This window comes from Sorex fumeus, unplaced genomic scaffold (genome assembly GCF_029834395.1).
Source record: "Sorex fumeus unplaced genomic scaffold, SorFum_2.1 ptg000006l, whole genome shotgun sequence".
In the NCBI taxonomy this organism is placed as follows: domain Eukaryota; kingdom Metazoa; phylum Chordata; class Mammalia; order Eulipotyphla; family Soricidae; genus Sorex; species Sorex fumeus.
The window spans coordinates 10,647,229-10,674,418 of NW_026606063.1; the positions used below are offsets into that span (position 1 = coordinate 10,647,229).

General features: G+C 61.6%; 4 protein-coding genes across 7 annotated transcripts in view; 2 read left to right on the forward strand and 2 right to left on the reverse strand.

Annotated features, from left to right (window-relative positions):
- Nucleotides 1-27,190, forward strand: part of PREB (prolactin regulatory element binding) — a 247,032-nt gene that overhangs the window by 23,922 nt on the left and 195,920 nt on the right. The window lies entirely within an intron of this gene.
- On the forward strand, nt 253-2,587 carry CGREF1 (cell growth regulator with EF-hand domain 1). The gene is made up of 5 exons (XM_056125928.1): nt 253-344; nt 1,490-1,555; nt 1,627-1,697; nt 1,776-1,900; nt 1,979-2,587. Exons 1-5 carry the CDS (start codon nt 259-261, stop codon nt 2,585-2,587), a joined length of 957 nt encoding a protein of 318 aa, XP_055981903.1. The 5' UTR covers nt 253-258.
- On the reverse strand, nt 3,893-15,875 carry KHK (ketohexokinase). 4 transcript variants are annotated; one of them, XM_056126072.1, is made up of 9 exons: nt 15,380-15,875; nt 11,624-11,740; nt 9,683-9,817; nt 9,351-9,485; nt 7,800-7,872; nt 6,372-6,518; nt 4,438-4,526; nt 4,205-4,362; nt 3,893-4,125 (listed from the first exon to the last, which is right to left on the reverse strand). In XM_056126072.1, the coding sequence occupies exons 1-9, from the start codon at nt 15,469-15,471 to the stop codon at nt 4,040-4,042; spliced, it is 1,032 nt and encodes a 343-aa protein (XP_055982047.1). In that variant the 5' UTR covers nt 15,472-15,875; the 3' UTR covers nt 3,893-4,039. The 4 variants fall into 4 exon arrangements, with proteins under 4 accessions (XP_055982047.1, XP_055982057.1, XP_055982065.1 ...); XM_056126082.1 differs by lacking the exon at nt 9,683-9,817 and having other exon boundaries at nt 3,894-4,125; XM_056126090.1 differs by lacking the exon at nt 9,351-9,485 and having other exon boundaries at nt 3,894-4,125.
- On the reverse strand, nt 16,191-23,153 carry EMILIN1 (elastin microfibril interfacer 1). The gene is made up of 8 exons (XM_056126020.1): nt 22,804-23,153; nt 21,874-21,999; nt 21,213-21,427; nt 18,147-20,060; nt 17,761-17,877; nt 17,250-17,267; nt 16,990-17,127; nt 16,191-16,765 (listed from the first exon to the last, which is right to left on the reverse strand). The coding sequence occupies exons 1-8, from the start codon at nt 22,971-22,973 to the stop codon at nt 16,428-16,430; spliced, it is 3,036 nt and encodes a 1,011-aa protein (XP_055981995.1). The 5' UTR covers nt 22,974-23,153; the 3' UTR covers nt 16,191-16,427.

Genomic DNA, 27,190 nt, shown 5'->3' on the forward strand with positions numbered 1-27,190 from the left:
CTCAGAGATCACTCCTGGTGGGGTTTGGAGGACCATATGGGGATGAGGAATCAAACCAGGGTTGGCTGCACACACTGTACTATCTTCCCAGCCCCTGAGATTAATGTGGACCCAGTTCCATGGTGGGCTGCAGATGTCTGCAGGAGGGGCGGCAGGGAGGGAAAGCATTTCTGACCCATCACCGAGTCCACCAGGTGCTAACAGACACCCCTGCCCCTCCCTCATCTCCCTGACTCTCTTCTAATTCCAGTGACAAGAATGACGTCGCCTTTGATGATGAGACTATTAGCGCTGCTGTTCCTGCCACTGGGCCAGGCTGCTCCCAAGGAGGGAGCTTTGAGGAGGTAACAAGATTCGGGAGTCAGAAGTACCAGGGTATGGAGGGGTGAATACTAAGAGCAGTAGAAAGGGCTGACAGCAGTGACAAAGTGGCTGCAGCTGCTCCTGCTACCTTGCTGGCATCACAGGCCTTCACTGACTCGAGCAGACAGACAACCCTGTCCAGAATCCAGAACACATCTTGACAGATGGGGCGGAGCTCCTCAGCCCACTGAACCCCAAACACCAACATACATGCCCTCGGCTTGGGTGAAAACGGGGTTCTGGTGTGGGTCAGCAGCCAATAGGGTGCGTGCAGAACTGGTCTGTGCTGAAATGCAGCTAGAGCCCGAGGAAGACTCCTGCCCACAAGGCTCCATGTCCCAGTGCTCTTCCCTGGTGACCAGCTGGTGTGGCCTCCCTGATCGCTACCAACCAGATGTTTTCTTTCTTTCTTTCTTCCTTTCTTTCTTTCTTTCTTTCTTTCTTTCTTTCTTTCTTTCTTTTGTGAATAAATGGAGTATATTTGGAGGGTTTTTAAGGTGTGGATGGGGAGAGAGTGAGAGAGAGAGAGAGGGTAACGCACTCAAGAGAGAATACGGGCTTCTCCAAGGGCTGAGAGAGCCGCTATATACATCCTAGCATTAGACACGAAAGCATGAAAAGTACACATCTCAAAAAAAAAAAAAAAAAAAAAAAAAAAAGAAAAGTACACATCTCAAGAGTGAGATGTGGGCAACACATGTGCTTGGGCACCACATGTGCTCGGCCACATGGGCACAAGCAACACATAGGCTAGGGCAGCATATATGCGTTTTTTTTTTTCTTTTTGGGTCACACCCGGTGATGCTCAGGGGTTACTCCTGGCTTAGCACTCAGGAATCACTCCTGCGGTGCTCGGGGGACCATATGGGATGCTGGGAATCGAACCCGGGTCGGCCGCGTGCAAGGCAAATGCCCTACCGCCGTACTATCAATCCAGCTCCCTGGATGTTTTCTTGGGGGGCTTCACTTCACCCCTAAGTTAGGTTTCACCAGGGGGAGCAAGCCGGGCTCTGCTGACGCCCAAATGATGGGAACTGGGCTGAGCAGAGCCGCCCTGGGGTGGGGGAAAGTGGGAGGTTGGGCCAGGGGGTGCCCTGAAGGGCTGGTCCTCCCCTCCCTCCTCCAGGCCCGACCCTGAAGAGCAGCATCAGCCTCTGCCCAACCCCTTCCAGCCCGGCCAGGAGCGGCTCCGGTGAGTGGGGGGCTGGGAACCCGGGCTGGGGTGCGCATGGCAGGGACCACCCCTTTGCCTGTTCCTGACAGGCTCCTGCAGCGCTACCTGAAGGGCCTGGAGCGGATGGACGAGGAGCCGGAGCACATGAGCCGCGAGCAGGGTGAGGGCCGGGCGCAACGGGCCTCCCGCCTCCCTCTGTGCCCACAACCCTGACCCCGCCCTTTCCCCCACCCCACAGTCCTCCTCTACCTCGTTGCCCTCCACGACTATGACCAGAGTGGCCAGCTGGACGGCCTGGAGCTGCTGTCCCTGCTGATGGCAGCGCTGGCCCCGGGAGCTGCCAACGCCCCGACCCCTGACCCGGTGAGGCTTGGGGGTACGGGCGTTCCCGGCATGAGGAGGCACAGCCCTGGCCTTCGCGGTGACCCTGGGCTCCCACAGGTAATCCTGCTGGTGGACCAGGTGCTGGAGACCCAGGACCTGAACGGGGACGGGCTGATGACTCCCGCGGAGCTCATCAACTTCCCAGAAGAGGCTCCGAGGCATGCAGAACCCCAGGCGCCCCACGCGGAGGGCCAGCAACCCCTTTTCACCGAGAGCCCCCCGGGACAAGGCGTGCAAGAAGCCCAGGTGCCCGAAGATCAGGCCAGGGGACAGGCAGAAGCCGAAGGAGGGCCCCCGGGCCCAGAAGGGGCAGTGGGGGGCCACCCAGAGGCCGAAGGACCCCCAGGCCTGGAAGGGAGGGCTGGGGGCCACGCAGAGGTTGAAGAACCCCCAAGCCCAGGAGGGGAGACCTGGGACCACGCAGAGGCAGAAGGACCCCCGGGCCCAGAAGGCGGGGCTGGAGGACCCCCAAGCCCGGGAGGAGAGGTTGGGGGCTATGCAGAGGCCGAAGGACCCCCAAGCCTGGGAGGAAGGCCTGGGGCACAAGAAGAGGCGTTGGACACTAGAGGGGAAGCAGAAGAGCTTCCAGGGGGTGCCCTGGCACCCAAAGGCACCCCGGAAGAGGTTGAGGTGCACGATATCCAGGTGGAGAATGACGAGATGTGAATCCAAGGAGTCGGGGCACCAGAGCCTCGGCGCCGAGGGCTGGCAGGGACTGTCCCCGTGTCCCCATCTTGGCGCCCACAGGGACCTGCTCGGGGAAACCGTACGCGCAGGGTGGCATCCCAGCCGCCAGCTAATAAAGAACCGAGTGAACTCAGGCCCTGCCAACGTCCTCCAAGGCCCCTCTCAGGGAAGCTGGGATTCGGGGTCCCCAGTGGGTGCTGAGACCCACAGAGCTCACGACTACAGCCCGCTGCAGGGGGCGCAAAGGGGACCCCAATCCCCATCACCCTCCCTTGACCGCGCTCACTGTCCATCCCACATTTGCCGCACGGGGACAAGCCCCATCAGACAGAGGATGCAACCACGGGGACCAAGTTCAATACAGACCCGTCTGACAGGCCTAGAAAAATAATAGGGGGCTTAGGCGCCCCTGGCACTGCATAGGGTCCCTCGAGCATTGCCTGGAGTCACCCTTTAACCCAGAGCCAGGACGAAGCCCTGGGCTTGTCTGCTGTGGCCAAATAACTCTCCTCTCCCCAACCCCCAAATAAAAGAACTTACCCCATGGGCTGGAGCGATAGCACAGCGGGTAGGGCGTTTGCCTTACAAGCGGCCAACATGGCCGACCCGAGTTCGATTCCTCCGCCCCTCTCGGAGAGCCCGGCAAGCTACCGAGAGTATTCGATATGCCAGACACAGTAACAACAAAGTCTCCAATGGAGACGTTACTGGGCCCGCTCGAGCAAATCGACGATCAACGGGAGGGCCTTTACCTTACCTTTACCCCATGGGTTAGGGACTGGCCCTTCAGGCTGACCCAGGCTCTGGCACCCTCCAACAGGGGGAGACATTTGTTTTCATTTATTTTTTGTTGGGGGCCACACCCAGCTGTGCTTGGTGGGCTGGGAAGACCATCTGGGACACTGGGGATTGAACCCGAGTCCACCATGTGTGAGTCAAGCACCCTCCTCACTGTCCTATCCCTGCAGAGGATTTTGCCTTCCCTCCTTGCCGCTCGCGGGCTGGGGACAGTCCCTGTGCAGGCAGATGACTGGAAGAGACCACCAAGTCACACAGCAGGCTCCAGGGGCCACTTTGGTGGGCAGGGAGCTTTTCTCCGGGGCAGAGGCCAGCCAGTCCCTTCCCCCGCAGGAAGGCAGTGTCCCTGCCAGTCGTCGTTGGCAGCCACCCTGCGCTGGGAAGACCCCGCCCGCTCCCAGCTCCTGGGGTGCCCCGGAGCCGCGAGGGGGGATGGTTTGGGGAGTGAATAAGAAGGCCAAGGGCTGGGCGGCTTTGGCACCCAACATGCCAACACGTGGAGAGGAAACGGGAGGGTGGGGAGGCGGTTTATTTGCTCTGCCACAGCACAGCAGGGCCAGGTGGCAGAACGGGCGGCCCGCAGCCCGCACCTGCCCCGTGCAGGCCAGTGACGCCAGCCTCGCCGAGGGTCGCTCACACGATGCCGTCGTAGCCCTGCAGGCCACACTTCTTGCCGGCCACCTGGCAGCCGAACCGCAGCGCCTCCTGCACGCTCTTCCCTGCAGGGGACGAGGGCCCGGGTGAGGCTGGTCCCCCTGGGCAGCAGCCGCCCTGCCCGCCCCTCCTGCGGGGGCTCACCCTGCGCCAGGCTGAAGATGACGGCCGCGTTGAAGGTGTCCCCCGCGCCCAGCGTGTCCACCACCCGCGGCGGCGGGAAAGCGTCCGAGTGCAGCAGCTTCCCGTCGGGGCCCAGCGCGCTGGCGCCCTGCTCCGCCCAGGCGCAGATCAGCGTCGCCCTGGGACACGCGGCGGCGGTCAGGCGCGCTGCGACCCCCGCCCGGCAGCCCCTGGCCCCGCTGCCCCCAGCTCACCCTTTCCGCACGCGGCCGTACAAGCCCTTCAGGGCCTCCTCTGCGGACCCGAAGCCCAGGTACTTGGCCACGTCTTTGCTGACAAACACCTGCGGGCGGGCAGGGGGAGACAGGCGGCCTGTCACCCCACGCCCACGCCCACGCGCGCCCCGAGCCCCTCGTGGGCCCACAGGGACACCCTTTCCTCCTCCTCGCCGGAGCCAGCCGGGGGAGACTGCACGCGCTCATCCCTGCAGGTGGCTGGGGACCAGAGGGGATGGTCTGAGCGCTCATCCCTGCAGGCAGGTTGGGGACCAGCCGGGAGACTGAGCGCTCATCCCTGCAGGCAGGCTGGGGGCCGGCTGGGAGGGTCTGCGCGTTCATCCCTGCAGGCAGGCTGGGGGCCGGCTGGGAGACTGTGCGCGCTCATCCCTGCAGGCAGGCTGGGGGCCGGCTGGGAGACTGTGCGCGCTCATCCCTGCAGGCAGGCTGGGGACCAGCGGGAAGGGTCTGCATGCTCATCCCTGCAGGCAGGTTGGAGGCCGACTGGGGGACTGCGCGCTCAGCGCTCGCGGCAAACCCAGGTGGGTCTGGAGCGCCCCCTTCCGGTGACATCTAGTAGTGGCAGTTACGCAGCCCCTGCGTTGGGTTCTGGTCTGTTCTGTTCTGTCGTGACCCTGGGCCCTTTAAGTCTTCTTTTCTTCATCATCTATTTTTAAGGGGGACCCAGGGGGGTGGGGCGACATAGGATACACCCCGCGATGCTCAGGGCTTACTCCTGGCTCTGCACTCAAGATCACTCCTGGCAGTGATCAGGGATGAACCCGGTCAGCCACGTGCAAGGCAAGCGCCCTACCCACTGCGGTCTCCCCAGTCCCGCTGTCTCTCGTCTTTAAAACAGAGCTTCCTCAGTACCAGTTACACTATACACTGCCTGAGAGAATTTTGTTTAAAACTGCCCCACACCCAAAATACTGCTGCCTAATCAAATAAAAAAGTGCCAGATGGGGTTATACTGGGCAGTAGAACATATGAGCCCAAGTGAGGTCCTGGGTTCAGTCTCCAGCACTGTCTCCCCTGTTCCCCCTAGAACAAAACCCCCGGCTGTGGGATTTAGGTACACACACACACACACACACACACACACACACACACACACACGAGGGGGAATGATTTGGGCCACAGCCAGTGGATCTGAGGGCCACTTTCGGTGCCCAAGGGCCACTCCCAGAGATGCTCAGGGGACTATGTGATGTCAGGAGCCAAATCACATGCAACACAAGCACCTTAACCCTGTACTATTGTCCCAGCCCATGAATTCATATTTTGGGGAGGGGGAGCCATGGTTTGGGGCCACCTGGTCATGCTCAGGGGCTACTTCTGGCTCAGGAGTGACCCCGGCAGAGTTCAGACCAAAACTCGTTGCAGGGGGTTGAACCTGGGATGCAGCCACATGCCGGACAAATAAATGCCTTACCTCTAGCTCTGCTTCTCTGGGGGAGACATTCACATTTCTTTTTTTTTTTTTTTTTTGCTTTTTTTGGGTCACACCTGGTGATGCACAGGACTTACTCCTAGTTCATGCACTCAGGAATTACTCCTGGCGGTGCTCCGGGGACCATATGGGATGCTGGGAATCGAACCCGGGTAGGCCACGTGCAAGGCAAACGCCCTACCCGCTGTGCTATTGCTCCAGCCCGACATTCATATTTCTTACATGTGAGTTAAAATGTAGCCCAGGCCGAGACCCACCCAGCCTGGCCTCTGATGCCAGGGTTATCGCCAGCCCCGCCTGCCCGCAGCTCCCCTGTGGCCTTCCTCACGCTCCCCGCCCCAGGGCTGGAAGACACCACTCTGCCACCTGACAGGTGACGTCTGAGGAGTCCCGGGGAGGAGACACAGCCCTGCGCAGGCTCCCTGAGGTGGCGGCCAGGGTGAGGCCAGAGGCTGCTCACCACGTCTCCGTAGCCAAACAGCTGGAAGAGCTCCTCGCGGGTCTTCTCCACCTCCACGGACACCCGGATCCTCTGGGCCAGAGGCTGCTGGGCATTGTGCTGTTCAATTCGCTGCAGCATCTTCACCTGCTCGGCCGCGTTCCGGCCCTGCAGTGGGGCCGGCCAGGTCAGGGGCAGCCATGTGTGCTGCGGCCGCCCTGACTCCTTCCCTCTCCACAGCAGTTCTGGGAGAGGGCGGCAGGGGCCGGAGGGCTGCAGCCCTAGGCAAAACCTTAATTCACAGCCTTCTGTGGTGGGGAGAGGGGCAGAGCAATAGTACAGTGGGTAGGGCATTTGCCTTGCATGCAGCCGACCCAGGTTCAATCCCCGGCACCCCATATGGTCCCCTAAGCACCACCAGGAGTAATTCTCGAGTGCAGAGTCAAGTCTCAAAATTCTAGAGCTGTTGTGGAGTTCATGCCCAATCCAATTAGTATAATCAATGGCTGAATAAATAGCAGTACTCCTACATTAAAAAAAAAAGAGAAAAATTCTAGAGCTGCTGTTACTTTATGGGTATTGTTTCTGTTCTGGGAGGCCACACCCAGCAGTGCTCCAGGATCACTATGTGTTTGGGAGCTCCGGGGACCATATATGGTGCTGGGGATCGAACCCCGGCTTGGTCACATGCAAGGCAAGCGCCTTACCCGCTGTATTACTGCTCCGGCCCCTCTGGTACTATCGTGCAGCTGCGAGACCCCGTGGTCCTGCCTTACATTTCCCAGGAGGGGGTCTAGGGACCGAGAGGCTGGGGGCATGGCTGGAGTGGGAGACAGCAAAGCCCTGAGTACCATCCCAGCGTGTCCCTCTGGCCCCTCGCATCACTGCACGTAGCCATCGTTAAAACAAAACAAAAACAAAATCCTTTCTAAAGGACCTACAATAAATGTTTTTGCTTTTGATTTTGGAGCCACATAGGTCGTGCTCAGGAATTACTCCTGGTGGTGCTCAGGGAACCATATGGGGTGCTGGGGATCAAACCTGGGTCAGCTGTGTGCAACGCAAACACTCTCCCTGCTATAATAAATCAGTGGCAGGTCTGGGGTTAGCACTCAGGACTCCTCAGAATTTCCTTCCACCCACTAAAACTTTTATTTCATGGGGCCTCGGTTCCCTGTATTCGGGAGCTGGGTCAGGCCTGATGGAGCCAGGGCCAGTATGGAGGTGTTAGGGACACTGGGATGGAGCACAGAACTCGGCAGTGTGGCCCTGAGTAACGCCTGGTCGACCTGGGCCTCGGGGTCCCCACCTGAAACACGGAGGGCTGTGGGCGGGTCGGGATTCCTTTATCTCTAAGGTACTTCGTGGTGCAAAGAAACCCAGGAGGAGCCGGCCATGGGGCAGGGCGGGCAGAGGGGCCCCTCAAAGCACAGCAAGGGCAAGGCTTGCCTCAATGTGGATCCACTTGAAGCGAGTCAGATCAACCTTTGCGAAGTCTGTGGCAGACACATCCGGCAGGTTCCTAAGTCCCCCGTAGATATGACAGAGGACACGGGGCATGGTGAGGTCAGGCAGGATGCAGCGGACCAGAGGAAGTTTGCTCAGGTGCTTCTTCCTATGTCTAGGGCTCTGCAGCTAGTGATGGGCGACTCAGCCACAGACTAAAGTCCAGCAGACCTGTAGAGTGTGCCTGGGGGACCTCATCTCCCAGGAGGCCCTAAGAGCTCTTCTAAGGACTACAATTTCCAGAATTCTCCCTACCTGCTGCGCATACAGCTTCCAGCAGCCAATGGCTGCCCATCCTAGAGCTGGGCTCTGGTCCCACTCACTCTAGTCGCAGCACCCCTGCCCAGAGTTTGAGTGTCTCATGTCAAACACTAAGGTTACACGCTGAGGATACATTTGTGAGGTGTAGACTTTGAAGGGTCAAGTATGACCCTCCCGATATCAGACTTACACCTGGGCCCTGCCCTCCCCTCCATCCGCTCAACTAACCCTGTGCCTTGGGCCTTTCTGAGGCTGCTCCGAGGGGTGCAAGGGGCCCAAACGCCCAGCTCACAGCGCTGGTGCCATTGGTAATGTGTACCAACAGTCACAGCTAAGGGAGTGGTGTCCTAAACACTTCTTCTGGATGTCCTTCTCTCTCTCGCACATGTGGGTGATCAGAGTTGCTAAGGATTGTTGGTGAACAGGCTAGGGACCCGGGCCACAGCGTGCAGCCACCACTAGCAGGTCTGCCTAGCACCACTCTGTCCGGCCCATGGCACAAACCCTGGCCAGAGAGCTTGTCCTGGTGAGATGCAACAGCAGCCTGCCACTCGGGCAGCTGGCCGTGGGCCGCCTCAGCATAGAGGAAGGCCCTGTCATGCAACTAGGTTCTACCGAGTCAGGGCCATGTGGGGTGACAGTGTTTTAAACACCCCATCCCCAGCTGCTTGGCGCCGGGTCGGCGTCCAGCCGGGAAATCTCGGTCGGGCACCTCTTCTGGGCTTAGGGATGCTTTTACATCACACCTCGCATTCCTCTGTCCTTGGAACAATTTCCCCCCACCCGGCCCCGCTGCTGATTGGCTCATTACAGAGGAATCACCTCATAAATTACACTGTCCATGCCTGCCCATGCCTGGCAGTGGCCGTGGCCAAGTCTCTGGACAGAGAGGCGCCCATCTCTTCCCCCCTCTCTTTTCCCCTAATCACAACCAATTCAGCGATCACTGCGGAGGGGACAATTTCAGGTGCAAGGTTGTGGCCACAGAGGGTGAGCTGTGCAGTGATTGGCGGGCTGTGTCAGGGCGTGGCGCAGTCGTGCAGTGATTGGTGGGCTGCATCAGGGCTGTGCAGTGATTGGCGGGCTGTGTCAGGGCGTGGTATGGCCGTGCAGTGATTGGTGAATTGTATCGGGGCGTGACGGGGTCGTGCAGTGATTGGTGGGCTGTGTCCGGGCGTGGCGAAGCCATGCAGTGTGATTGGCGGCCTGTGTCGGGGCGTGGCCAGGGCTTACGTGTCGTAGAGCACAATGGTGCGCGAGCCATTGGAGTTGTTGACGATGCAGCAAGAACACGGGGTCTCCCCCCGGCTCTGCCAGGCCACCTGAGACACGTCCACTCCCCGCCGCCTAAAATCAGCCACCAGGAAACTGGAGGCGGGGGGCAGCCCGAGCCGAGGGGACAGGGCGAGGAGACAGAGGTTAGAGCCTATGCGTGGCCGGGACCTCCCCCACGAGTAGGCCGTGGGGGGCCGGAGCACGTGAGCCAGTGAGAGGAGACGGTCCTGTCCTGGGGCTTGAGGGCCGGCGGCGGTGGTGGCTGGCGTGGTGCAGACGGGGACACAAACCTGTGAGCGTGCAGGATGGTGCGGCTGCCGCTGGCCTCATTGATGATGACGGTGGAGATGGGGACAGAGCCCGTGGTCTGATGGACCACGTATTGCAGGTCCACAGAATAGCGGCGCAGGTCTTCCAGGACAAAACTGCCGGGCGGAGTCACCCGGGGGTTGGGGGACACAGATCGGTGAGGGCTGGGGGACCGGAGGGAAGGGTCCCTAGAGGACCCTGAAAGGCAAGGGGGGCAAGCAGAGGGTATTTGCGGGAGGGGGGCTGGACAACTCGGAGCTGTCCCGGGCCAGGAAGGGGCACAGAGGCAGGAGGGCGCAGCTGGAACTCGGTGAGGAAACAGATCTGGGACAGGATTCAGAGACACGATTTAGTCCTGACTGGAGCAAACCCTGACTGGGACAGGACAAAATACGGACCCTGTTAGTAAGCCAGAGGTGGAGGCACTGCGGCCTGTTTCATGCAAGAAATTGCTCAAGTGCTAGTACTTTGGCCCCCAACTACTCCCCTGCTCGTCTTTGAAGCCCCTGCCCAGCCTCCTTGGAGCTGGTCTCAGCTTCACCTACCTCCAGGATGCCCATTGCCCTTTCCTCCCACAGTGCCGCCAACTCTCCTGGGTGATGAGGGGCTGCCGGTGCCCACTGCCCCTCCCCCTGGGCCTGCTCTATGGTCCAGAATCCTCTCCGTGGGAGTGAGCTGGTAGGCATTCACAGGTGCAGCAGGACAGGAAGGCCCGGCCACCAGCGTCCTGGGACCCACAGGGGAATCCTGTCCTCTCACTCTGGCCGGGCCCCACTTCCAGCAACACTGAAGCATTTGTGGAAAGATGCCCAGCTTTGCACAGCAGATTCTCACCAGCCACCTGCAGGCACTTTTCAATAGCTGCCCACCCACAGCCTAGAAAATGGGGTTTGTCTTGCCAAGGACCTTCTGCACCCAGTGTGCCTGGCAACCGGCCGGCGCTGACTCTGGGGAGCAGGATATGGGGAGTGTGGACTGAAATCCCCCATCAGCATGACTGATCAGAAAGGGCGTTACTGGGGCGCCAGAGCGATAGCACAGCAGGTAAGGTGTTTGCCTTGCACACGGCCAACCCGGGTTCGATTCCCAGCATCCCATATGGTCTCCTGAGCACCGCCAGGAGTAATTCCTGAGTGTATGAGCCAGGAGGAACCCCTGAGCATAGCCGGGTATGACCCAAAAAAGCAAAAAAAAAAAAAAAGGGGGGAGGGCGTTACTGAGCAGGACTGCACCTGAAGGCAACTGCAGACTGAACTGGACATCCACATGGGTGCTGGCCACTTGGCGTCTCACTGACCAGGCACTCACCTCCTGTGCCCTTATGTCGGCTACTCCAGAGAGCAACCTGGCAGTGTGTGTGTGGGGGGGGCAACAGCCCCCCTCAGAGTTCAAAGTGCTGAGTTTTCCAAACCAGCTGCCTGGCAGCCTGCCCAGTGTCCACAGCGGGCAAAGTGTAGGTCCCAGCCCCAGTAACTCCTGACTTGAGGACGTCAGAGGCCAAAGGGCTCTCGGACTTCCCCTGCTGCAGCCCACATGGGGACCACATGGTCCACTTGGGAGTTGGAGCTTCCACAGCCAATGGGCTGGAGTCCCACTTGGCTCTGGGTGCCCCGGGGCCAGTCACCTCTGCCACGGCCAGGAACAACAACAGGGTAGGGCGAACGCCTTGGCCCTGTCCCCTCAGTGGGTGCTGGGTGCTGGGGATCAGAAGGGCTGGGAACCACGTGTGGGGAGCAGCGTAGTAGGCCCTGAGCTTCCCCCCACGGCTGGGAGGAGGAGGGGTGCGCCTGCAGTGGCTCCCGGGCAGCATTCAGAGTGGGAAAGTGGAAAATCCCTCCAGGAAGGTCTGCGAGCAGGCTCCCCTGTGCCCCCACTCCTGGGCTTCCTCCTCCTGCCCCCCACCCGTTTCCCCCTGCACTCACTCAGCCACGTGGCCGGGGGCCAGCGAGCCCATGAAGGCGCAGGGTGCTCCGAGCAGGGAGAGGACAGTGCAGGAGTTGGAAGCGTTGCCGCCACGCTGCCATCGCTGGGACAAACATCTGCAAAACAACCCACCACAGCTCCCTGCAGCCGCTGCCCGCTGCGACCGCTGGGCACCAGCGCGGGGTCCCCCAGAGAGCACTCAGGCAGGAGCTCTCCTTTCACAGGGCGGGCAGTGTAGTGGGGTCCCTGGTCTGTCTCTTCAGCCCAGGCCAAATCCAAGTCCACAGCAATTCACGTGTCCACTTCCGCCGAGACAGAAAACCGGACACTCAGGCCTGGTACCGGGGAGGGTCCCGCTAACCCGGGGTCACCGTCTCCTCATGATGATCCCCCAAACCCACCCTGCAGAGTCGCCTTGGGAGCTGGATAAGGTCCAGCTGCCTCTGCCCGAGGGAGTCCAGTGTAAACCCAGCTCCTGTCTCAGCTTTGGCTAACACGAGGCAGTCGGAAGCCGACAGCCCTGGCCACTGTGGCCGGGGGCTGGGCAGCAGGGACAGCACTTGCCTTGCTGGTGTGTGGCCCTGGGTTCAATCCCTGGCAACACAAATAAACAGGTAGGTGGAGCTCACTCGTATCATGGCAACACTAGAGACTGTGGAGGAGATCAGCAGTCTCCCTCATCCTCCCTCTCTCTACCTGAGCTTTCTTGGGGTGCAACTGACATAAAACCGTGGTGTGAGTCACCGTTTTATGTAATTAAAATGCACCAGGAGGGCTGGAACGATAGTACAGCAGGTAGGGTGTTTGCCTTGCACACGGCTGATACAGGTTCAATCCCCGGCATCCCATAGGATCCCCCAACACCGCCTGGAGGGATCCCTAGTGAAGATAAGCCAGGAGCAAGCACTGAGCACTGTTGGTGTGGCCCAAAAATCAAGGTCAAAACATGTAACATGATGTGAGTGGAAGTGTCCACATAATTAAAATGGGCCACAGCAAGAGCGGAAATTTCTGGAAAAAAGTGGTATGCATGGTCCCCATGGAATTGACAGCCTGTGTAAGTTTCTATGTCGCTGTCGGGGACCCTGGGTGTGGAAGGTGGAGGTAAGTGACGGTGTGAGTGAAGATCCATGGCGGAATGGGCTGATGCTCTTACACACAGGGAGATGATAACCGCTCTCAGGGTCCCTAGCACATCCCTCCCCTCACAGGGCTACTTGTCCACGGTCCAGTCATCCCAGGAGGTCAACACAGGTGCTCCTCCCCCTTCCAAAACTAAACTAGCCTTGGCAGCTTACAACAGAACCGCTACTGCTGGAGGGATGGGTGTTTGATCATTGAGTGACTGTAACCCAAACATGGAAGCTTGTAACTATCTCACAGTAATTTAATAAAATTAATTTAAAAAAAGAAAAAAGAAAGAAAGAAATGCTACTGCTAGCTCTTCCCTGCCGGATGCTGGACGGTGGGCTCCTCTTCAGGCACCTGCTCTGTCCCTCTGTTCCTTGGCATCCCCAAATGTCCACAGAGCACAGTGATCCTGGGACAGGCAAGGCTGAGACTCCTGGGCAGGACTAGGGCCTCTATTTGCACCTCCACCTCGGGGTGAGCCCTGGCACACCTGTGTGCAAGTGCAGCAAGGAGAAAGGAGCCCTGAGGTTTGAGCATACTGGAGCCTGAGTCAGACCCAGCACTGCTGGGGTGCTTGGTGGTCCCCAGCACCGAGGCACCCTAGCAGAACCACCTCCTTAGGCCCGGTTGGCGAAGGATTGCCAGTAGTGACCTCTGGACCCCCTGACACTGTTCTGGAGGCCCCTAGTGGCTTACTCTTCAAGCTCAAGTTCTCCCGTGAAAGTGCATCTCACCTGTTCTCCATGTTTCTTTTCCTATTTCTACTCTAGAGAAGTCTGTACTCCCTCTCCTCCCTCTCACTTCTTTCTAAGTAACTTTCAATAAAAACTTTCTTGCTTCACCAAAAAAAAAAAAAAAAAGTGTGAGCAGTCTAGCCAGGCAGGTGCAGCCCAGCCCAGATCATTGTAATACGACAGGTGTGCAGGGGAAGACAGGAATCAGGCCCTCATGGCTGGGCCAGTGGGCTCAGACCTCCCCAGGCCCCGTGTCTGTCCCCAGAGCATCTTGGGTGGTTCCTCCCTGCACCCAGGGGCTGCCCACAGAGCAGGGCTGCCTCTCCAGCAGCATGCCTTAGGCCACTCACTGTTCCAGTACCCTGGCAAGGGGCTTTAACCTCCAGCAAACAAAGCAGCTGGGGCAAAGCGCCAGCGGGGATCAGCCAAGGGACACGGACCAGGGCAGAAGCAGGAGCTCCGACTTCTGAGCCACAGTGATGATCAGCGCCCCTTCAGTGGGGAAAACAGGCAGAAACCCCTTCCAGCCTCCCTCTCTAGCTCCCACCACTTCAAAGAGGGTCTGAGTCACCCTCACACACTGCCCTTGTGTAGCTGCTGGGAGAGAGCTCTGTGAGAATGCACGGGACTGTAGGGACCTCCAACACACACACACACATGCACACATGCTGGGCGCTCCAACACACACACACACACACACACGCATACATGCTGGGCGCTCCAACACACACAGGACACCCAACACACATCATGCACACATGCAAACAATGCATGCAGGATGCTCCAACACACATACACGCACACATATGCACACATGCAGGATGCATGCAGGACACCCCAACACGCTCATGCACACACACGCGCAGGATGCTCCAACACACACGTACACAAAACACGCCAACACACACATTCACACATGCAGGATACTCCAGCACATACACACAGGATACCCCAACAAGCACATATAAACACACGTGCAGGATACTCCAACACACATGCATGCATACATGCACACAGGACACCCCGATGCACACATGCACACATGCATACACACACGTGCATGCTCCAACACACACGTGCATGCACAGATGCAGGATTCTCTCTCTCTCTCTCTCTCTCTCACACACACACGCACACACACACACAGGATGCCCCAGCTCTCCCCTCAATTGGGTCCAGCTGCGGGGACAGTACCGGTGACCCCTAGAAAGCCCTGGATCCCTCCCGCAGAAATTCCTCCCTGGGACTAAATAGTCATACGTAAGTGCTTCTCAAGAGTAAGTCTACTAAGTAACAAGCAGAGTAAATCTAATAAGTAACAAGGACCGCTGCTACTTCTGAACCCACCGCCCTGTGTGTCTGTGGACTCTGGCCAGCTTCTTTGGGAATCTGGCACCAGGAGAAAGTGGTCAGAACCCAATGTGCCCGCCGCGTGCCTCACCCAGGGCTCCCCACGGTGCCTGCAGAGCCAGCGAGCCCGAGGCCACGAGGCCACGGCCCCGTTAGAACGTGGTTTCCTGCTCCACACGCTGCAGCGCGGCTGGGGAGCGCCCTCAGGGTCTCATAAAGACGCAGATGACCCCGCCAATTAGGAGGCAAAGCCCCAGAGGCACGTGCAGCCTGCCTGCCTGCCTGTCACCAAGCCGCCCGCCCCCGCACCACTCTCGCCTGGGAAATCACCTGCTCTCCCACGCTGGGCTGAGCCCGGGGTAAAACTGGCCGATGGTCCTGCCCTGGGCACTGGCTAACTGAGCGGCGAGAAAGCCCAGGCTTCGTTATTAAGAGCCTCAGTTCTCTCCCCAGCTGGGAGGGAAGGACACAGGGGTCCCGCCTCACTGCAGGGGGAGGGGGCCCTAGCTCCGCGACCCTGCAGCGATCCGAGGTCTCTACCTGCTGTCCTCGTCCTCCTCCGGGTACTTGTCCACCACGTTGATGATGTCCAGCACCACCAGTCCCACACACAGGATCTGTTTATTTTCCATGGGGTTGCTCCAGACCTTGCTGCCGCCCAGCTGAGTGTCCTCCGAGCTCCTGGCCTTTTGTCCCAGACCCTAGTGCCCGGGCTCCAGCGGGCTGCCCTGGCCCCTCCTCCACGACCCGTGGTGCTGCTGCTGCTGCTCCTCCTTCTCCTCCTCCTCCAGGCAGCCGCCAGGATAGAGCAGGGGCAGAAGGGCGAGGGAAACACGCCTAGGACGAGGCGGCGGCGCCACCCAGCACTTAATCACGCCTCCCACTCCCCGGCCTCAGTTTCCCCCTTTGTCAGACGGACTCGGGTCTAGCACTGTCAGCGACGCACGGAGGAAGGGCAGGAAGTACACGACCTCGGGCCGCCCTCGCCTACACCTGCGGCCGGGGCTCCCGGCGCGACGCCCGAGCTGAACAGCTGGTGGCGGCAGCAGCGCCCAGCGACCCCCGAGGGCCCGCCTCAGGCCCGCCCCAGGCCCGCCCCAGGCCCGCCCCAGGCGCCCAGGCCCCGCCTCCAACGCGGAGCCGCCGCCAGGTGGGCCGCCGGGGTCACGTGACGGGAGCCGCGGCCGGGCGGGGCGTCGGGCTCGCTCCCCAGCGCCCCCTGGCGGGCTCCGGCGGAAGGGGCGCGATCGAGGCGCGGGCTGCAACCCCGGTGCTCCAGCTCCCATGCACTCACGTCTACCACGTACACACGCAGCCGACGGCTGTTGATTTTTTTTTTTTGTAGAAAAAAACCCAAGTGTCTTTATTCCTGGAATAGTTTGGTACGGCGGAGGAGTTCTCGGCAGAGCCCGGGAGGCCTAGCATGAGCCCAGCGCGCCCGACCGGGAGGGAGCAAAGGCTGAGAAGATGCGCCCCTCGGCAGTGCAAGTCCGGCAGGGGCTGGCCATCGGGCCAACAGTCTGGACCGAGGGACCCGAGTGCGAAGCCCGCCGCGCTCCGCTCGCCTGCGGCGGGGGCCCGGCCCCGTCTACAACTGCTCCAGCTCCAGGTCCCCGTAGAGCAGGGCTCCGCTGAAGATGGTCAGCGGCTCCTCCGAGTGCGCCAGCTGCCCCGTGACCAGGTCGATGCACACTGTGTCCCCGGCCTGCAGCGGCAGGATGAGGCTGAAGACACCCAGAGCGCCGGGACTGGGCTGGCTCTCGGCCACCGGCTTGTTCTCCAGGCCCTCGGGCTCGTAGCCCCCTGAGTCTATGCGGGCCACGCCCAGGTTGGAGCGGGACAGCACGGCCTCCACTTTCTCGTGCCGATGCCCGGTCAGCACCGCGCTCAGCAAGTAGCGTCCGGCCACCGGCGCGGTGAACACACCTAGGAGCAAGGCAGTGGTCAGTGGCAGAGGCCAGGCAGGCTCTGCGGAGCCCATCCCAGAGATGTGGGGGGGGGGCACCCATTCCCAGGAGGTCAGGGAACTGGGGGTGGAGGGTATCCCCATGCTCAGGCTGTGCGGAGCAGTGGGTGATCATCCAGGGAAGGGAGAGAAACAGGAGCCAGGAAGGCAAGATGGGCCCTGGTGGCCCCCAGCCCAGGCGTACCAGTGGCGGGATCGTAGTAGCCTCCATCGTTGAGCAGGACTCTGTCGAAGGGCACAGTGCCCGGCTCAGACCGGGGCAGGCTGAGGGCAGCTGAAAAGGCCACCCGGGGCCCAGAGATGGCTGGTGCACCCTCCACTCCTGTGGGGTGCAGCAGGGTGAGTGTGGGGGGTCCCCAACAGGGGTGCCCAGCCCCCTTCCCGCCCATCTCCACCAGCTGCCAGCCCGCTCCCCTTCCTCAGCCTCCCATGAGAGGTACTTACCCTGCTCCCCTTGGGGCCCTGTGGGAGGAGGAAGGGGTCAGAGTCAGAGGCAGCTCCCTCTGCACTAGGCACTATGCAGACCGCAAAGGGCCCCCCCGGGGTTGGAGAAACTTGGGGGCCATCAGCCCCACTGCCACCTCTCACACCTTATACAACCCTGGTGGGCTCAGTCCGAGTATTGTTTTGATTTGGGGTCACACCGGGCGGTGCTCAGGGCTTTCTCCTGGCTCTGCTCAGGGATGACTCCTGGCAGGGCTCAGGGGACCTTATGGGTGCTCCAAATTGAACCTGGGTTGGAGCGTGCCAGGCAAACGCTGTCCCTCCGTGCTATCACTTCTGACCCTGAGCCTTCAACATCACCCAGCCCAGCCCCTAGGGGTGGGGCAATTCCCGCCCAGAAATCCATTCCTTTCCCCACTTCTCTGTGGAGACCAGAGCGATCCCACGAGCCTGGACTGCCCTGGGGGGTGGACAATAAACTAGGCAGTAGCCAGGATCTCAGCCCACGTACCCGGCAGCCCAACAGGGCCCTGCTGTCCATCCTTGCCGGGCGATCCTGGAGGTCCGGCAGGCCCTGGGGGTCCCTGAAGTCCCGGAGGCCCTGGGGGCCCAGCCACACCTGCAGGCCCTGCAGTGACAAAGCTAAGCTGATGGGGAGCCAGACAGAAGTTTCTAGAAGGGGACAGGGGTGAATGAGAGAGGCTGTTCCCCAGGCCTCCCGCCGCTCTGCTGGGCACCGGGCTGGCAGAGCAGTACCCCACCTCCACCCACAGGCTTCCTGGGGTGTCCAAAGCAAAGCCATTGGGTGTATATACAGCTCATGCCAGGCAGCGCAAGAGGGAGGCGGCAGAGGTGCTGGAGAGAGAAAGGGCCCGGTAGGGGAGCGGCCGCCCTCACCAGTGAGGTCCTGGAGGCTGAGCTGGTGCAGCCGGTCCTCCAGCAGCTGCACGGAGCTGTTGAGGGCGCCCAGCCGGCGGCCCAGGCCCGCCTGCCCCCCGAGCAGCTTCTCCAGCAGGGCCGCCTGCGTGTGGCTGCTGCTGTTGGCTTCGCGCAGCCCCGCCCAGAGCCCGGCCACGTGTCTGGAGAGGCCTTCGCGCAGGCCCTGCAGTCCCCCGGCCACCGTGTCCAGCCGCTCACAGACGCCCTCCAGCCGGCCCAGGCGGCCCTCCAGGCTGGGGCACTGGCTGCTGGACTGAGCCTGTCCCTCCTCCAGGCCCCGGAAGCGTTCCTCGCTCTCCGCCGCGTGCTCCGCGGCCTCCTGCTGCAGCCGGTTAATCTCGGAGATGATGCGGTCCTTGGTGGCCCCCAGGTCGGCCAGGTCGGCGCCCTGGCCCTCCACGGCCGTCTGGAGCTCGTGCAGGGAGTCGTTGAGGGAGCTGAAGGTCAGAATCACCTCCGAGAGCTCCCCCTGCAGGGCCTGCAGGGCGGTGCCCGAGCTGCCGCCGAACACGCTGAAGCCGTCCAGGGGCCCCCGGCTGGGTCCGCCCGGGCTGGTGCCGGCCCCAGGGCCCCGGGGAGGCAGGAGCGGGCAGGAGCAGCGCTCCACGCCGTCGCGCAGGCGGCCCAGCTCCTCCTGGACCCCGCCGCAGGCCCCACAGCCCTCCTCCCCGCGGGCCTGGAGCAGCGCCTCCAGGTGGCCCAGCCTCGTGGCCGTGACGTTCAGCCGCAGGGCCAGCTCGGCGGCCGCCTCCTCCTGGGCGTCCGCCCGGCCCTCAAGCTGCCCCACGGCCCTCTGCAGTCCCTCCAGCGCCTTCTGCCGGGCCTCGCCCGCCACCTCCACCTTGTGCAGGCCCGAGCCCAGCAGCCGCAGCTGCTCCTCGCTGTCCAGCACCCTGTGCTCCAGGGCCCGGAGGCCCTCACTGGCCTCGGAGTCCTCCCCCGGAGGCCCCGAGCAGAGCTGCCCACAGGCCTGCACAGCCCCGGCCACCTGCTCTTCCAACACATGCAGCCGCCGGCCCAGCTCCCCGCTCACGTTGGCCAGCCGCCCCTCCAGCTTCTCCAGCTGGCCCCGGGCTGCCGAGGGCAGCCAGCGGACCAGCCCCCCCGGACGCCCGGGCCCCCTCTCCTCCTGCTCGTCAGAAATGCCCAGGGTGGAGTTGAACCGGTCCTCCAGGTGGGAGAGGCGAGAGGCTAAACTGGTGTAGCCTGGGGGGTGACCCCCCTGGCCCGTGGCTCCTCCCAGCTCCGAGCCTCGCCAGCCCACCGTCACCGAGCCGGCCACCACATCCAGCCTGCGTTCCAGCTCGGCCAGTCGCCGGCCCAGCTCCGGAGGGCAGCATTCCTGCGGGACCCGGGGGCCCAGGGCCTGGCCGGCCAACTGCCGCTGCCGCTCCTCCACTGACGCCAGCAGCTTCTCCAGGGCCCGCAGCCGCTCCCGGTCTTCCTGCTGCTGCCGCCGGAAGCCGTCCAGCCCCGCCAGGCACACGGAGCAGGACTCCTGCAGCCGCCGCTCCAGCTCCCGCAGAAGCTCCTCCTGGGCACGGGGAGGCCCCGGGGCCCGCTGCTGGGCCCCGTCGGCGCCGCCCCCGTGGTGGTTGTTGAGATGGCCCAGCTCCTGGTCATGGCTGGAGACCCGGTTGTCCAGCAACTGCAGCTGCTGCTGGATCTCGTGGAGGGTCTCGTGCACGCCTGGGCGGGCAGCGGCGTCTGCGGGCTGCTGTCGTCCGTTAAATGCCGTCTCCACGGCTTTCTGGACATCTTCCGCCAGGCGCCCATTCAGGCCTTGCAGCACGCGCCGAAGGCCCTGCAGGTCCTTGGTCAGGCTCTGCACTTGCTCCTCCAGCTGCTGCACCTTCTCCGACTCCCCAGGACCTGGCAGAGAGGGGAAGGCTCAGAGCCGAGTGCTCACCTCGCCGGTCCTGCCCTTCCCAGAACCAGCGAGGGTGGAGGCTGAGGCTGCTCTGGCCACTCCTGGGCATGGGGGTGGGATGAATTAGGAGCTCTGGGCAAGCAGAGACGGGAGGAAACTGCATCCACTGAGCATCTACGCCCAGTGTGTACCCCGCTCCCCCACCGACAGCCATCAGGCAGATGCTGTGGGAGCTTCCCAGTTTTCAGACTGAGAGAACCAGAGAGGTTCTGCAACTGGGCCACGGAACACAAATAAGTGGCTGAGCCAACGTCAAAACCCTGCTCTGACCACGAGCCAAGCCCTTTCCATTGTCCCCGGTGCCACCTCACTTTCCGGAAATGACACCCTCATCAGTGGAATGGGAATGACCCTCTCTGACCTCCCTGGCCAGGCTGTCAGGGTGAGCAAGCAAAGTAGGAACAGGGGGGCCCCGTGAACCCCACCACAGTGGCTATTCCTGGGACAAACAAATGAGTCTCCAGGGCGAGACCGTGAGGGCTCTAGCTGGATGGCGGGTGAGTCCACCGGAAGTTCCTGTTTCCATAATTACTGCCTGGCCAGTCATCTCCCTGGCAGGCGAACACAGCACGTCTGCAGTGCCCAGCACACAGGAAGGCAGTGGGGACAGCGGCATTGTGGGACCTGCAGTCTCCGGGGCCCACCCAGGGACCTGGAACTGCAGTGGGCTGCAAGGCATGCTAGGACTCGTAGTTCCAGCAGGGGCCCTCAGGAGCAGGCAGCTGGAGCAACGCTGATGCAGCTGTTCCCAGCGAGGAAGTTTCCCCGACACATGTGGGCGTGTGTGAGCACACACTCTTGAGGTCTTTTTTTCCTCTGGGTCTCAGTTTCTGCTGCACACATGCACACAACACACACACACACACACACACACACGCGCATAGAGGCAGACCCACTCATATGCACGGAGACACATACACATGCAAGGAGACACACACACATGCACGCAGACACACATACACCTGCACACTTTTATGCACGCATGCACATTCATGCACTCAGGCACGGAGCCTCCGGGATCTCTCTGCCTCTGTCCTGGAGGTCGCCTTCTGCACAGCGTCCCCGTCTCTCTTCCCAGAGGCGCCCACACTCACCTTCCCCGCCAAGTCCGCTCAGGTGGTTGCCGGCACTGGAGCCGGAGAGATTGGGACGGGCTGATGGAGGGCGGGGGGTGGCCACTGAAGGGCTGAGCGCGGGGGCCGAGCCCTCGGCACAGTCGTCACCCCCGTAGCCCTGGCAGCACCTCCACTCCATGTCTGTCACCGTCTTGTACGCCACGCGGTATCGCGGCCGGAGGAAGCTGCGGTACCTGCAAGAGGCAGCAGAAGCTTTGGAGCCCCCCCCCCCCCCGGTCCCTGTCCTCAGCTGCAGGGGGACGAGGAGGGGTGCCTATGCTTCAGCTTGGAGACCCCCCCAACTGTCCAGCATGTGGCCTTACTCAGTTGACAGCTGTCAGCTTACTGGCCCAGAGCCACGAGCACCACCTCCCCCCTCCACCGCCCCCCCCGCCCCAAGTTCTTCCTCTCTTTGTCCTGTGCTGAGATCTTGGCCTCTTGTGTGTGGCGGGGTCAGAGGAGTATCTGGGCACTGGGGGTGTGGCCCAGGTGACTGTCCCTCAGCTGCTGCCCGGGTCAAACATCTTGGAGTGAGGGCCTGCCCTTGGTGGCCATCTCTGTGCAGGTGCCCCCTTGCCACCCGCCTCTGGCCTGACCCAGAACCCCAGAACTCCCCCTCGCCCCCCGTGCTGGGGCTCACGTGATGCTTCGGGAACACTGGGGCTGGCCCCAGCCACAGGGCTGGTAGTCGGGCTTCACGATGGTCTCCACGCCATCCTCCAGGACACAGCTCACCGTGCGGCTCACCACGTAGGCGCACCAGTTTCTGCGGGAACCAGCACCTCTGGGCCCAGAGCCAGAGACGTGCACACCCCCTTCCCAGAGCGGGGCTTGGGGCACGGGGTGGAGGGGTACGACCCAGGGGGGCTGAGGGAAGGTGGAAGGATGAGGAGGGGATTTCCATCGGGAGCGGAGGCTTTGCAGGGACAGTCCCGCCCCCACCTTCCTCTGCGGCAGGGCTGATAAAGCCGGTTTGGGACTGGAAAGGGGCGAGGAGGGGGCTCCACCACCAGCTGCTCTCAGCGTAAGCTGAGGGGTGGCCTGCCTCTGAACCCCCACATTGACTCCAGTGGGCCCTGCCACTTCCCATCCCCAGCTCCGGAGAGTCCACAGGACCCTGGCTTCCACCCACCCTCCGGGGCCATGGCTGGACGTGAGCGGAGAAAGGGCCATTGATGAGGGCCTCCCCGCCCCCTGGGCTCCGAGGCCTCATTCATGCTGGCTCCACGCAGGAGCTGAACCGGGCGGGCGACGAGGTGGGTGGAGAGCGGATCCCTGCCCGAGGAGAGGAGGGCTGGCAGGAAGGCCTGGTCCCTGCCCCGGGAGCGGGCAGCCTGGGGCACCCACTGGCAGGTCCCCTCTGCTGGTCCCCGGGGGTGCGACGGGGGACCCTCGCTATTCCCAGGGCCCCAGAAAACGCCCTGCAGGAGGGATGGGTGTGTGAGGAGCGGCTGATGGACGGCTTCCTCTGCCCTTCCCGACAGGGGAGACCGGCAGAAGATGGGGTGAGGACACCCACCCGCTCCCCTGCCTCCCCACCTCCAGCATCAGGGAAGTCCCCGACTCTTACCTGTGGCGGCTGGCAGGCCGGGGGGCGCTCTGGGCCTGGGGTCCTCCGGGGCTGAGGGTCCTGCCACCCCCCGTGTAGAGACTGTAGCCACGAGGTGAGTAGCTGGCTGCCCCCACGGCCGTGGTCAGCAGGCAGCAGAGGTAGCAGCTCCAGAGGGCGCGGGGGGCCATGGTGTGGGGTCCGCAGTGACCCTCAGAGGCACATCTCGGCTGGGCCCCAGCTTCCTGCCTGCAGCCCCCGGCCACACGCTCCCAGGCCGCCCGGCCTGACCCTCTCCCCCTCCTCTTCCCTCCTCAGGCTCCGCTGCCCGTCCCTCCCTCGGTTCCTTCCGCCCTCCTCTTCGCCTCTGCGGAGGGGCGTCTGTTCTCCAGGGCACTCAGACGCCGTCCTGGGGCCTGCGCTCTCGGGGCCTCCTCCCCAGTGACCGTTCCCGGGGTGACAGGGCTTTGGCCCCGCGGCTGTCCGGAGTGGCTGTGGGGCGGGCCGGCCTCCCGCCTCCCTCCCCGCCTCGCTCCCCTCCCTTCCCCCCTGTCTGGCTGGCGGTCGGGCCTCCCCTTCCTCCCCCACCTCTCCAACCATCGCCACATCTGCTTCTTGTTAACTCCGGGAAGGGGGGTGGGGGGGGAATTCGGAGCTGCCGCGGCCTGAGGCCAGTCTCAGATGGGCCACAGAGAGTGGGGCCTGGGCCAGCACCCAGGAGGCCCCCCGCTGGCCGCGTAGCCAGGGAGCACGAGCTCTTCTCTTGGGAGACTGGGCCGGCTCCCCCTGGGGAACAGCCTAGAGCAGGAGGGGACAGCCTGCCAAAGCAGGGGACATCCTTCCGGTGGTTAGAGATGGGAGATTCCAGCCCAGGGAAGAGACTGGTCCAAGGTAGCACAAGTCTAGGGCAGGGCTGAGAGAAGAATCTAAGTGCCAGGGATAAGGATGAGGGCCCGAGCCCTAGGACAGCCGGGAGGGCGCTTGCCCCACATGCAGCTGACTGTGAGGGGTTCAATCCCTGGCACCCCGTAGGGTCCCCTGAGCACTGCCAGGAGTGACTCCTGAGTCCTCATCCTCATCCCTGGCACTTAGATTCTGAGTGCTGAGCCAAGAGGAATCCCTGAGCACTGCCAGGTATTGCCCAAAAAGAAAAAAAAAAACCAACAAAACAAAAAATCTAAGTGCCAGGAATGAGGGAGAAAAGAGGGAGGGCTCTCGGGCCCAGGAGGAAAATCAAAGCACTCCGTGGATGGAGGCAGAAGGGAAGGAAGGAATTGGGAGATGGAGAATTGCCTCTCTGGGGGAGAGGGGGCATCCCAGTGACGCTTGGGGACCAAGGCTCAGACCTGGGACTCCCACACGCAAACTGTCCACTCCAGCCCTTCGCACTCCCTGACCCCCGGACACCCATTCACTTTTGAAGGGTGATGGTAGTGACGTTTGGGTCACCCCCAGTGGTGCTCAGGGCTTCCTTCCTCCTGGCTCCGGGCTCAGGACTCACTCCTGGCAGTGCTCAGGGAACCATGTGCAGTGCCGGGGATGGAGCCGCCTTATTGGCTGTGTATAAGGCCAGCACCTGAACCCCTCTGCTTTCTCTCTGGCCCCAAAACTCATGTTTTTAAAAAAGGACAAAGAGGGTCTGGAGCAACAGCACAACGGGTAGGGCGTTTGCCTTGTACACGGCCGACCCGGGTTCGATTCCTAGTATCGGTCCCCTGAACACCACCAGGAGTAATTCCTGAGTGCAGACCAGGAGTAACCCCTGTGCATCGCCGAGTGTGACCCAAAAAGAAAAAAAAAAATGACAAAGAACCGCGGGATTCAGGCTTGTCCTGGCCAAGAAGGGTCATGGGGGGCGGGGAGCAACAGATGGGGGACCGGTCCGGGTGGTGCTGCAGGAAGTGTCGGGCTCCTGTCTCGGGTAAGGAACGCAACCACATCCCCCCATCGGCCTGACCGGAAAATGCCTCTTGAGCTGACAGCATCTGCCTGCTGGCTGCCGCCATCTGGCCGCAGCACGGGGCTCTGGAGACAGTGGTCCTTGTGTGGACGTCCTCACACCGAGGCTGAGGACCGAGACAGAAAGGAGCGAGAGCATGAGGGGCAGGCTCGGGGGAGGCGAGCGCAGAGAGAGGAGAGGTTGGGGGCCACAGGCACTGCTGGAAGGGGACAGAAAACTCCCACGAGGCAGCAAGGACAGTGGCAAGGGTGGGGGCAGAGGGAGGACGAGCTCGGGGAGAAGCAGGCCCACACGGTTGAAGGGGACAAGGGACAAGGGGAGGCTTCAAGCTGGGAGAAGCGTCTGCCTCAGTCTCTTCGTCTCTAACGTGGGGCAACAAATTCCCTTCTGCTGCTGCCCTGAGAGGCTTGAGGTACACGTCATGCATTTGCTCTCAATGATCAGAAATGCTGGCTCTGACTGGTGTCCCCCTCAGGAAAAAGGGGGACAAAACGTCAGGGAGGACAATGTGGACACAGTATGGAGAGGCTCAGATGACCTGCTTGGAGCTTGAGTTCAAGGTTTGGCTTGGTTTTTTTCTTGGTGGCGGGCACACCCAGTGGTGCTCAGGGGTTCCTCCTGGCTCTGCATTCAGGAATCACTCCCAGCGGTGCTCAGGGGTGCCAAGGATCGAACCCGGGTCGGCCACATGCAAGGCAAATGCCCTTCCCTCTGGGCTATCGTACCTGCCCCTGATTCCTAGTTTCTGAGTAGGGGCCCGCATATGCGAAAAGCAAGCAAACTGCCCGCAAGGGCCAGGAGCCAAGAGCTAGGGTACGTGGGGGCGGCCTCCAGTGGCCCCTCAGAAGAGCCTTTTGGCTTGGAGAAAATTCCATGACTCCTGGCGGGGGCGGATCTGTTGTCTGTGTGTCCCCAATTCTTTCCACATCCGGCCCTGCAGCATTGGTGTGGCGGGAGCAGTGACTGTGGAGAAAGAGAGACCTGAGGAGCACACAGACCGTCTGGGCAATGAGCTGGATTCAGGGAGACACCAGAGAAGGTCCAGAATTTGCACAGGTCGGGGGAGGTGCAGAAGAGGAGGTGTGGCGGAACCAAGAGCCCAGTTCGGACACAAGGAGGTTAAGATAAGAGCACTAGCACGCAACAGACCTGGGTTTGATCCCTGGCATCCCATATGGTTCCCCCGAGCATCACCAGGAATAATTCCTCAGTGTGGTGCCAGAAGTAGCCCCTGAGCATCACAGGACATGGCCCCCAAACAAATCAAACAATAACAAAGACGAGAGCACTGCAGGGCCGTGGAAAGGCTCGCTCAAGAGTGGTTGGCAGTGGGTGAGAGGGAGCCTGGTTCTGGGTATCTTCCCGGGCGATAACTGGCAGCCCTGAGAATGGAGCCCGCCAACTCTGTGGTCTCTCTCGGGTCTGCTCGAGGGCCCAGGCCTGCGAGGAAACTTGGCAAAAAGGCTGCAAAGAACATGCTAGAAGAAACAGCAAGGAACGTTGTGGCTGCCCCATGCCCCCACGAGCTTGGGGGTTGGTTGGCACAGACCAGGGCCCTAATGTTGCCACCAGGGAAGGGTTCTGGGTTCAGAGTCGGTTCTTGGCCCTGACCCCGGGCAGGGAGCAAGGAGCACCCCCTATCCTTCCCACTGGTGCCCCGCTCCCCGTCCTGGCCTCTGTCCTGAGTTTTCTTTCTCTCCTCGTCCCCCCCTCCACTCCCTTTAGGGGCCTCTAGAGACCTGAAAAGTCATCCCGACCAGACTGTCACTGCTCTGTCGTCACCCGGGCCCATGCCCACCCCCTCAAGTTTCTAAATCTGTTGTCTATTTTAAGTGTGTCAAGTCAAAAATGTTGGCTTTGAAATCTAATTGCAGTAGGTTGCATTTCATTTAGTCCTGGAGCTGGGAGCCAAGACAGCGAATGTGTGAGAGACCGCCTGCAGGCCGCTGCTCTGAGCTCACTGGGAGGCCTGCGCAGCCGGGCGAGTGGCCGGCAGTGGACACAGGTGAAAGGAGAAGGTGGTGGTGCCCCTGGGGTGGCTATGGTCGACACCCACTTATTCCCAGGGCATGGAAGAGTCTTCCTGTAACCGGAAAGGGTTAGTCTCTGGGGCATAAAGACAAGCTAATATTTTATTTGTTTGGTTTTTATTTGGGGACCACACCCAGAGATGCTCAGGGCTTATTCCTTGCTCTAGGTTCACAAATCGCTCCTGGTGGTGCTTGGAGGACCCTATGGGATGCCAGGGATTGAACCCGGTGAGTCATGTGCAAGGCAAAGGCCTACCTGCTGTACTACTGTTCCCGCCTCAGGACAAGCTCTATTTTGTATGTGCTCCAAGCAGGGTCGGCCATGTTGGCTGCGTGCAAGGCAGACGCCCTACCGAGCGATAGCACAGCAGTAGGGCGTCTGCCTTGCACGCAGCCAACATGGCCGACCCGAGTTCGA

Excerpts from the sequence above, each read along its gene's own strand:
- CGREF1 (XM_056125928.1), top strand. The coding sequence starts at position 259 with ATGACGTCGCCTTTGATGATGAGACTATTAGCGCTGCTGTTCCTGCCA. Across the intron at positions 345-1,489 it reads AAGGAGGGAGCTTTGAGGAG|GCCCGACCCTGAAGAGCAGC; the intron begins GTAACAAGATTC and ends TCCCTCCTCCAG. Across the intron at positions 1,556-1,626 it reads CCCGGCCAGGAGCGGCTCCG|GCTCCTGCAGCGCTACCTGA; the intron begins GTGAGTGGGGGG and ends TGTTCCTGACAG.
- KHK (XM_056126072.1), bottom strand. The coding sequence starts at position 15,471 with ATGGAAAATAAACAGATCCTGTGTGTGGGACTGGTGGTGCTGGACATC. Across the intron at positions 9,818-11,623 it reads GCCCCCGGCCACGTGGCTGA|TTTTGTCCTGGAAGACCTGC; the intron begins GTGAGTGCAGGG and ends TCCGCCCGGCAG. Across the intron at positions 6,519-7,799 it reads TCAAGTGGATCCACATTGAG|GGCCGGAACGCGGCCGAGCA; the intron begins GCAAGCCTTGCC and ends GCCCCACTGCAG.
- EMILIN1 (XM_056126020.1), bottom strand. The coding sequence starts at position 22,973 with ATGGCCCCCCGCGCCCTCTGGAGCTGCTACCTCTGCTGCCTGCTGACC. Across the intron at positions 22,000-22,803 it reads CGGCCTGCCAGCCGCCACAG|AAACTGGTGCGCCTACGTGG; the intron begins GTAAGAGTCGGG and ends TGGTTCCCGCAG. Across the intron at positions 17,878-18,146 it reads CAGCCTCCAGGACCTCACTG|GGCCTGCAGGTGTGGCTGGG; the intron begins GTGAGGGCGGCC and ends TTGTCACTGCAG.